Below are 11,413 nucleotides of genomic sequence, written 5' to 3' on the forward strand. Positions count from 1 at the left end.
GGTTGGGTGGTTTCGGCGTGGTCAGGTAAGTAAAGCTCATGGTTGCTAAACTGAAAATCCTCGAGCTCAATCCCACGGGTAGATGAGGCTCGATAGCTGGGGAAAGCAGCCCATCTATAAAAGAAAAGTTCAAAATCAAACGACTGCTGCTGTGGAAGCAAATCCAAACAGAAACGCAGGCTGAGATCGGAGTCAACTACCATTTTGGCAAAACTAGTTGACACGCAATAATGAATTATTATTTCTTTAGTAAATCTTGTTATTTAAAAAAATACTTTCTTATTTAATTTTTGACTAGAAACAGATTCAAGGCTTTGGATTCCTGTGGTTTCTGTTAAAAGTTGTATAATTACGTTGCTTGGTAAGAATTGTTTCCATACAGCTTATTTTAATTACTAACATACATTTTTTGGTATTGATTGATATCTTTATACTTTTTACTCCATACTTCAGTTGTTTACTTTCTTAGTGATCAACAGTTACCATTTACTCTAACTTGTAATAATTACTTATGTTAATAGCTGTTCCAGGTCTGATTTTTTTATATAGACAAAGACGCTCAACTTTAAATCACAAACGTACAAGGTAGCTATCTTACGAATTAACGTTTGTTGTTGATTTTCTATTACATTTATTTTATTTGCACCAATTTTAAGTTAGAACATTCATTCAGGATATGATAATTTTGGGTTTCACACACAAAATGAACGTTACAGGGACCGTAGCTTTAGCGTTTGACGTAGCCTTAGCCATAGCTTTTACCTGTAATATTAAATATTATCTATCCCAAACGTTAATCCTAATTCTAACTATAACCCAAACTTAACCTAACTCTAAACTTGACCTTATCAGTCACCGTATCTTAACTTTAACCGAAACCGGTACTTTTACAATAAACGGAACATTAACGTTATTGTAAACCTGAACTGGAACCCAAACCCTTGCACCAATCATATCGCAAACCCAAACTAACCCCATGTCGTGATAGTTTTTATAATATGTCTGTGTTTATGTCACTTTTAACCTAACACTAACCCAAATCTCATCGCTATTGATTAATTTTGCTTTTGTTATAGTGTTAGTCATAACATCTATAAAGGAGATAAATGCAGTCTGTCCACTTTGTGGTAAAATAAATTACGTGGTAAACGTGTTTGCACTATTAACAATGACCTCACTATTTTTGGTATCTTTTACGACTTAACACTGCCGTCAACAATAGAGGTTTTAATCATAAAGGTGGGGGGGGGGGTTGAGGATGGCAGATGTTTGTGATGACACTATTTTTCCAAATAAAAGATACTTTGTTTTTTGCCATATTGCAATTCTATTTGGCATTAAATAGTCTTTAATATTTAATTATAATACTTTATTTAAGGCTGCATTATGGTTTAGGAAATTAAAAATGCTGCAACTTGTTTAGTTTAATTATTTAACTTAAAACCCCTTAAACATTATATACAATGTTTTGCTAAGATTAAAAAAATAGCTTTACCACCATACTGCTTATAAAGCATAGAGCGTAAATATTTAATTAATAGTCAACATTACTAAAATATTATTTCGATTATTGTTTAACTTCAGAAGTGAAAAATCGTTTCCTGAAGGACTTGAAAGATTGATCAAAGCAAACAATTTTGGAAAGTGTAAGTATATTACTTTCCCGTATTCAGAGTATAAGGGAAGTATTGTAATCGTTCAAAAATTGATTTACACCTCCCTGAGTTGGAAAAACTTAGTTTTATAATTTTGTATGTATGTTTGTGTGTCTGTCTGTCTGTGTGTCTGTCTGTGTTTCCGTCTTTGAACACGATCACTTGTGTAACGCTACAGCTATGTCGACGGAATTTCATGTTTAAGTATTGTACAAATTAAGTAGTTGTTTCAGTTAGACGAAATTTACATATATGTAGAAAATGCAGCTCTATCAACGGCGGTAAAATATGCCTACAGTATCCATGAAACTGTCTATAAAGAATGTTTACATTTACAATTTTAGCTTTCAGCTCTAGCTTTAATGATATAACAGTTGTTTCTATAAGAGTTTAATACTATTATAAATTACCTAATTCGAGAATGCAAGCGATTAGTGGACTGTGTTACTAGGTCGTTTCAATCGTAGAACCTCGATTCTAGATTTAAGATTACACCATAAATAATTGAGCTTTTTTTTCTGAACTATTTCAGACCTAAAATATTTCACAGGAGCCAACCCGGCGCTATTTAGTTGTTTTTTTTTTCTACTTTTCAGTAATTCATAATTTGTGAATTCGACAGTACCAACGCTGCCACCGAAAATATTTCTTTAAAACACTATAAGTAGCTCGTTAAGGACGATAACCCCCCCTCCCCCTCCGTTAAAGTAAACTCCACTTAGTTACACCCCCTCCCCCCTACGTTTAAAATCGTTTCAAACTAAATTATCTGCCCCTAATAGTCGTCACTAAACCCGGCTCTACGAATGTAAACATTTGGCGTGAACCACAGCTCACCAGACCATGTAGGAGTGGGGGTGGTAGGGAGCACGCTTACAGCTTGTTTTCTAGCGTCTCCCAGAAGAGAATTATATATATATATAGATTAGCGTTGCCGCTGGGTTTACAGAAATTCATAAAAAAAGTTTTAATAACAAGCTTTTATGTAAAAATGCACTCAAAAGGAGAAAATAAATTATACACTATTTAAATAACTATAAAGACAAGCGTGGTTCACTTTAGAATCTATTCGATACATTTAAAAATATTCACGAAGAGACCCACGCTTTCCTTTGTAGTTATTTAAATAGTAGTGTATAATTTATTTTCTCCTATTTAGTGCATTATTACATAAAAGCTTGTTATTAAAACGTTTTTTATGAATTTTTTTAGTAGGCCTACTTTACATGTTTTTTTGAACAATAGAGTTACATGACTAAAATCCATTGCGCACCTATTGAACGTGATGACGCGCTATTGAACGTAATGACGCGTGTAGGGTCGTTGGATAGGGCTGCCTACTAATTTGAACAACTTTTAAATTAATTTATGAAAAAATAATCAGGCGACCAATTAAGTGCTATTGAATGTCATGATACATTGTCTACATGTCTTGACCCACGTACCAATTACGAACAGTATCTGTCAGTTTGATGTGCCTGCAATTTCGCTCGGCGTTTCGATCTAGACAGACTGACGACAGACTGACGACAGACAGAGGAAGTGAGTTAAACAAAAGTTTGTAAAAATACCCAAGATAGCCCAGGGAAAATCATATTCTACCAGAGCACGGTAAGACGCGCCTGCTTAAATTTAGTGAACGCCTATAATACTAATATAATACTACTTCTTATCCAATCACAATCTCTATAACGAACGGTCGTCGCCGTGCAAAATTAAATTATTTTTTCGCAGATACCTCCTCAGGAGTATTCTCAACAACATCCGAAAGTTTCATTGCGACCTGATTAAACGTGTAGCAAAGCATTAAAGACAAAAATAAAATATGACGAAATATATTAGGAGGGTTTCATCAATTCTTTATTAATCCTGTATTCTTAAACGGGGTATATTTTTTTTTTAAAACGGAATGTAAATGTAAACAATGTCTGTGCTTGTATGATATTTATTGGGGCACGGGTTTCCTAAACTACCGACATATGCCCGAAGCAGTGGCGTAGCGAGGTCGGGTGTCACCCGGTGCGGCACTTAATGGTGTCACCCCCCCCCAGAGGCATAGAGACCCTTCCCAGGGACAAACTTTCAAATTTTCGATTTGCACCCCCCTCAAACTTTCGATTTGCACCCACCCCCCTCAAGTTTTTTATTTGCACCCCCCCCCCCCCTCAAAATTTCGATTAGCACCCCCCCTCCAGTTTTTCTCTATATATTTTGCTATTTTTGCCTTGGTGTCACCCCCCTAAATGGTGTCACCCGGTGCGGTCCGCACCCCCCGCCCCCCCCCCCCCCTCGCTACGCCCCTGGCCCGAAGTACACTTGCCCGAATGTTACAATTCCTATTAGAAAAACTACAATCACATTATATACATTATTAGTCAACACAACACCATATAAATGCACACACTTATTAAGAGACTTAAATTCAAGAGACATACATGATTTCGTTTAAAACCACGCTGTTCAATGATTGTTATGTTGTTTTTCTCTTTTAAAAACACATATTTCGGCTGAGCTTGGGCCACTATCCCTTCATATGCTGAGAAGATATAAACAGGTCCACTCTACTTCACTTGCAACCTTTTTATTCATATCTAAACATAGAATATATAAATTATATAAATATACTAGAGTACCCGTCCCCGCGCGTTGCCGCGGGGATAGAAGAAGGGTTTCATCCATACGTTACCAATCCTATATTCTTAGACGCGTAACCTTGTTCTCTAAAAGTGAGCTATTTAAATGTAAACCATGCCTGCGCTTGGATCATAAATATCGGGACACGGGTTTACATACACTACCGCATGAAACCTTATGTGTACATTAATCACTCACCTAAATAATCAGGTAGAACACACTTAGGTTACCGCCCATGTGTCAGAGACGTAGAGGGGCGCTCTCAGGAGCACCTCCACCCCCTCGATTACACTACCGCATAGGCGCCACGTACGGCCCATGGCTCCTTAAAAACTAACAGGCGCCATCGTGTCAAATAGCATCCTGTTAACAATGATGCAGATTACGTCATTCGCTAAAGTGAAACAAATGAACAGGATTATTTTCTTTAGCACGTAAAAAGTATTTGACATGTTTTAAACATCAGTGTGACTGCTGCAATATGTTAGCGTTACTAATAGTCTATTATTAGATGATCGATCTCAAATTCTGATTGAGTGTCTAAAAATAGATGCTAATTGCATCATTCGCAAAGTGACGAAACTGTTTGGATTTTTACGGACAAAAAGAAACACCCCAGTTAATAATCTAACCATGGTTAGTTTCTCTGATTATTAAAATAAAACGTATTACATGGCCTCAGCGGCCCATGTGAGCCTTTGGGGACCGCAACTGAAATTTTTGCTAGCAGCCAAATTGCACCACCCGAAGAAAGTCAACCGCCCCCCCCCCCCGGAAATTTCAAGTGCCCCCCCCCCCCCCCCCCCGGAGAAAAAAGTCTGGAAGAAACACTGTCTTCCACCCCATAAAACTTATCGGGAGTATACATCAACTCCCTAAAGTTTTATGGCACTCGGATAAACTGTGTCGAACCGCAATCGTCTTTTATTTGTATATGCCGTACAAATAGAAAAATCGCACACTCCTGGGCGCCACCGTTGCGAAATTAAAAAAATATTTTTTGCAGAAATCTTTCAAGTAGTGTTCTAATCAACTCCCCAAAGTCTCATGGCTATCTGATGAACGGTGTCAAACCAAAATCAACTTTTTTTTTTTAAATACCGTACATAGGGAAAAATCGCACCCTCTCGTGGCACCGCCCTTGCGTAATTAAAGATGATTTTTTACAGAACCCTTCCTCACTTTGTTCTAATGAGCTACCCAAAGTTTGATGGCAATATTTATTTTTATTTTTTTTTTTTATTTTTATATACCGTATATTGAGAAAATTCCCACCATTCCGAGGCGCCGCCCTTGCGAAATTAAAACAAAAATTTTTTTTTTACAGAAACCTTCCCTGGAGTTTTCTAATCAACTCCCCAAAGTTTGATGGCGATCGGATGAAAGCCGTAAAACCGCAATCGACGTTTATTTTTACATACAGTATGTAGAGAAAATCGAACCCTCCTGTGTCACCGCCCTTGCGAAAATAAAAATGACTTTTTTTACAGAATCCTTACCTGGAGTGTTCTAATCAAGTCCCTGAAGTTTGATGGCTATCAGATGAACGTTGTGAGACCGCAATCGTCTTTTATTTTTATATACCATATATAGAGAGAAAACAAATCGCGCCTTGCCATGGCGCCACCCCTGCGAATTTGGAAATGATTTTAGCGCAGATACCTCCCCGGAAATATTCTCAACATCTTCCCAAAGTTTCACGGTGATCGTGTGAACGGTGTCACCGTAATTCACTTTTAATCTTTTTATATACCGCATAAAGAGAAAAAACGCACCCTCCCGTGGCGCCGCCCTTGCGAAATTAAAAATGATATTTTAAGAACCCTTTTCAGAGTGTTCTAATGAATTCATCAAAATTTGATGGCGATCGGATGAATGGTGTCAAACCGAAATCGACTATTATTTTTATATACCGTATATATAGAAAAAAACAAATTGCGCACTGCTGGGGCGCCCGCCCCTGCGAATTTGAATTTTGAATTTTTTTCCGCAGAAACCTCTCCAGGAATAGTTTGAGCAACTTCTCAAAGTTTCATGGCGATCGTGTGAACAGTGTCACTGCAATTCACTTTTATTTGTTTATATACCACATGTAGAGAAAAATCGCACCCTTCCGAGGCGCCGCCCTTGAGAAATTAATGTTTGTTTTTTTACAGAAACCTACCCTATAGTGTTATAATTAACTCCCCAACGTCTCATGGCTATCGGATGAAAGATGTCAAACTAAAATCGACTTTTATTTTTATAAACCGTACATAGAGAAAAAACAAATTGCGCCCTGGTAGGGCGCCACACCTGCGAATTTGAATTTTTTTTTTCCGCAGAAACCTCCCCACATATATCCACAACAACTTCCCAAAGTTTCACGGCTATGTGATGAGAGGTGTAGTAATGCATAAAAGACAGACAGACAAACATACACTCCCACACACACACATACATTGCTTATATATATATAGATATAAAAATACGAACCCGTATTTCCTACATGGGAACTATTACACTATGATCTCAGCTATCTAGGCACTTCAACACAGGTGCGGAATAAGTCGGGTACTTTAAGTTAAGTAGATTTAGACTGAGTCAGCGTAAGAAACTTTACCCCCCCCCCCTTCCGCCCCAATTTGAAATGAAATTGTATCCCCAATCAGCCAATTCCGTAGATAAACAAACACACATTTATATAAAATAATAAAGACCTGAAATAGTTTAGTAAAGAAACTCAAAATTGGCATATAATAGATATCTAGATAGTCTAGATCTAGAATCTACGGTTGGTTTAAGTCTAGTTTTTTTCCCGTAGCTTTAGATCTAGAATCTAAATAGATAAAGAAAATTTTATAAGTTTAGGCAGAGAAAATTGTATACATTTCAAAGCGTACTTATTGTTAGATCTAAATCAAATTTGATTGAAATAGTTCATTTCTTTATGTTCTAAAATTGTGATATGACGTCATTAGTTTTGTGTTCTTTCCGCAATTTAACATTGTGACATGTGACGTCATTGCTTTTTTTTCGTTTATGTCACGACAAAAAATACTTTAGTTAGAAATGTGTTTCTACATTGGAATATGCATTTATTTCTATTGTCCTTCTTTTTTATAAGTACCACTTTAATTTAGTGCCTGTATTATTTTTAATTGAATACGAATTTTAAAAATTATTGATGTAATTAATAGTATTATCTCCCCTGAGTCGCCGGTAGTCGGAGGTATCAATGTTTTTTTTTAAATTAATAGTGTGGCGCTTTTTCAATGTCTTGTTACATCGGTAGTTTACAATTGTTCTGTACATTTCTCACACACGTTCTTGATTTCCTTTTGTTTTACCTTATTTTTCAAATTTTCAACCCCAAATATTTTTTATTGGCACCTTCAATAGTCAGGCAAACGCGTTTAACTTCTAGTTATACAATTTTAATCAAATTGTCTTTGTATTAGATCGATGTTTACAACTGGACTTATAAGTACCGTCAGGGCACACGGTCATTTTTTTTTTTATTGGATTTTTAGAAAATGGCATATTTGTTAGGTGGAGTTACATAAATATTGTCTTGATAATTAATTATCAAAATGCACTCAAAAAATGTTATTTACACATTTATAAGAAGGTTTGCATGTGGTTTACATAAGAAATATTGTAATTACATGTTAATTTCTAGTAGTAAAAAAATAACAAGAATAAACTTATCAGTTGCAGGCTCGTTTACACGGTTTAGTATACTTCATTTGTATAACAAAGCCTAGTTCTAGTTGTAAGATTTAATTTGTTAGTTATAATTACTGCAATAAACTGTCTTGCCTACAACAACTAGCATTTACATAATGTATATCTGTAGACTAGTAATAGTCCATACTTCTGCATATTGTATAGATTTATAAGGTAAATTTTAATCAGTAAACAGAAAAGAGAAATCAACTAAGGCTATCCTAAACACATTGAGCTCACTTCTATTTATGAACTTTGCACTGTAGTGTAGACTTGTCATAACATTCTACTAGGCTACAATTATACTAGTATTACTAGTAGTATTGTGCTGAATGCTTTTGTTCGTTTATGCGGCTCATTGTACTAGTTATTGGAAGCTTCCAGCAAAAGCATATTCATTCCGGCAACCGTTGCTACACCAGAAAAACCAAGGATAAGATTGAGGGAGCAAGACATGTCGACTACTTTTGCTGTGTTTGAGGTCCAAGATTTGTTCCGATAGAAAATCCAGTTAAAATCGTACTCAAAATATACTTTTGTGCTGTATTTATGTGTGAAAATTACAAAAAGTGATTGTTATAATGATTGCCATGTTATTAGTTAATAAATTGTATCGTTTGTTCCTGTTTTGTAAAAAAAAAAATTTTGAAAAAAATGTCCTAGATTACTGACGGTACTTATAAGTACCAAAATCTGTTTGGGCCATTAAAAATTTATGAAACGAAATTTCCTTCGACATATGCTTTGAATGTGCCAAAAGCAATATAGTAACACATTGTTTAAGTAAAAATCTCATTCAGAACATAATTCCGTAAATAAAGGGTTAAAGAAAATTTAGGTTTTATATATTATTTTCATCAAAAGTCCGTATCTTTTAGTTATCCATATATCGCTGAACATACTGGTGACGTTGCCAAAAAATATTTCGGACAGAGAGAGAGAGAAGTGCACCCATGGGCTTTTATATATTAGGATTTCCTAGGATATGCTCCATGTGACGACACTTTTTGTTTTTTGTATTACTATGCATGTTTTTTACTTTCCTTGTGTGTTCTCTATACTGTCTATAGCATTCCCAACAGATAGATATCCTTGTCATCCTTTATTTTTAACATTAGACACCATGCCACTGTACAGCCTTTGTGTCCTCAACATTAAAGGCGTTGTTTAACTTAATATGCGAAATAATAACGTGTGGATATCTAAAGTGTCTCAATTTTCAGTAGTTTAAAAACAATCTCCAAACTTTTGTATTAAATTTGTATTAGTTTGGATCTTGTAAATGAGTGTAAAAGAGCATTTTGGAATTTGATCCAATGGGATTTGCAAGTAATATAATACATCTAGTTTTGAAGTAAAACACGATCGTATAGCGTCCCCAAATTTGTTGCAGATTTCCCTGTTCATCTCGGTACAAGCACGACAAGGCAAAATTTCAGTGGATATACTGTCTACTTCCAATAGGCACAGCTATTTAAAAGAGGTTTATTTGAATTGATGATTAATCCTAATAATGTTCAGTTATCTCTAGTAATTCACATGTAAGGAAATAATGTATGTATTTTCATAATATCTTAATAGTCACTTACCCTCTATTAAAGTTGAATCATTATATTTCAGATTGAACTAACTTCGGGTAAAGGAACTTCGATCATCGGTAATGCTAAAACACCTTTACACATTATATATATATATATATATATATATATATATATATATATATATATATATATATATATATATATATATATATGTGTGTGTGTGTGTGTGTTTAAAATGATTATATCATTATGTTAATGACAATTTATTTTAGAACACTTATTCTCATTATGTTTTCCTTAAATTAATACAGATGGAATTTTGGAAAATTCAGCAGTCGTGCATAGACATTGTCATGTTAAACATTTTATTAAGGCAAATGACTTTAAAATTAAAAATCTACCAGACAAATATCGAGACCAGACAGTGTTTAAATACATTAAAGTCATAGCAGAACTTACAGGAAGGGTGGATGTTAACTTCACAAGCCAAGACAGACCGGATGTTGATCCCATCACAAATACTAAATACCCAGTTTGGGATACAAAGAAGAAAAAAAAATTAAGGACTGGGACTGGCACTGTTGTGTCTTTGATATACGTTAGAGGCGTAAAATGTCCATGTCCTGAATGTAAAGACTCACCAAGTAAAGTGTTTTATCTGGTCTATGTGCTTACAGCTAAACATGTTGTGTTTGATGACACTGAAGCTCGCAAAAGTTTTTTTCGTATTGGTTACAACACAGCAACATCGTCATTATATCGACTATATGGACTGAGAGTTGTTGAAAGTGACATTAATGCTGGTGGCTCTCTTATTGAATATGTTACCCATGAATCAAAGTTTGGCAATCGTCTTTCTGATACTTTAAAAAGACACCATTTAAGTGAAAAGAAAATTTCAAATCGTTTTCTTTCGCCAGATGACAACAAACTTGCTGTCATAGTTTCCCATCCACACGGAGAACCCAAGTGTGTTTCTATCGGAGAATGGGTTGATAGAGATCTAATATCTACACCCACTCTTGTAAGGGCTCGTTACTTTTACACTACAAAAACATGTAAAGGTTCCAGTGGTGCCGCTGTTATTGTCTTAGGAGACATGTTGCCTCGTGTGGCTAAACGTCCGATAGAATATAAGATTGAATGTACTAGTGACAGTGTCGGACTTAGTCTAAGCTGCTTTAATAAATGAGCAACTGGCAACACTAAGTTGGATATCACCGGTGCTGTTACTAAAGTTTAGCCGCCAACACCACCTCGCAACAGTTTAGCATTTTTACACTTTTGATGATGTTGTTCTGAATTAGTCGTTTTGTGTAGTCTTCAGCATGATCCAGAGTCGATTACCATCAAAGAATATCATTCGCAAAAGAATTCATTCCTGTTCACTCATGTTTTCAATTTGAAAGGGTTTGTTAGCTTTCCCTTGTAGATTAACTTAGAGACAGAGTTTTAAGTATGATATATATGTACATTTTTGGTTATACTATCTGGTTCATTAGCTTCCAGTTAGCATCTTATTCACATATTTACACTAGTAAACATAAATGTATTAACCTTCACAACAATTATAATTATTTCTAACTAAAATAGTATAAATTACTTCCCTTAATCAGGAAAATATCTATCAAAATAAAATTATATCAGAAAAAAAATCATTTTAGTTTGTTTTCATGCTAGAGAAAAAAAGAAGTGTGATTTATAAAAGAGTTGCAAAAATTAAAGATGTGTTTCTACATTCAAATATGCCTTTATTTTTTTTCCGTCCATAAATAAAATGTAGTTTTTACATTTACTACGGCAGACATATTTTCAACAAACGTTACTATCTTCAAGTTCTCGATTATTTTGCTAAAGATGATAATCTCATAGCCC

At 35.0% G+C, this 11,413-nt stretch overlaps 1 protein-coding gene across 1 annotated transcript in view; it reads left to right on the forward strand.

Moving 5' to 3' along the window:
* Window positions 1–11,093, forward strand: part of LOC131956022 (uncharacterized) — a 32,426-nt gene extending 21,333 nt beyond the window's left edge. The window contains exons 7-12 of the mRNA XM_059320368.1: window positions 299–361; window positions 522–585; window positions 1,585–1,646; window positions 9,391–9,480; window positions 9,618–9,654; window positions 9,850–11,093. Of these exons, the coding sequence (XP_059176351.1) occupies window positions 299–361; window positions 522–585; window positions 1,585–1,646; window positions 9,391–9,461 (260 nt within the window). The 3' untranslated portion in view covers window positions 9,462–9,480; window positions 9,618–9,654; window positions 9,850–11,093. The remainder of the gene's footprint in view (window positions 1–298; window positions 362–521; window positions 586–1,584; window positions 1,647–9,390; window positions 9,481–9,617; window positions 9,655–9,849) is intronic.
* The last annotated feature ends 320 nt before the right edge of the window (window positions 11,094–11,413 follow it).

The sequence above is a fragment of the Physella acuta genome, unplaced genomic scaffold (assembly GCF_028476545.2).
Source record: "Physella acuta isolate Inbredline_101_S28 unplaced genomic scaffold, ASM2847654v3 ptg001123l, whole genome shotgun sequence".
Lineage (NCBI taxonomy): Eukaryota > Metazoa > Mollusca > Gastropoda > Physidae > Physella > Physella acuta.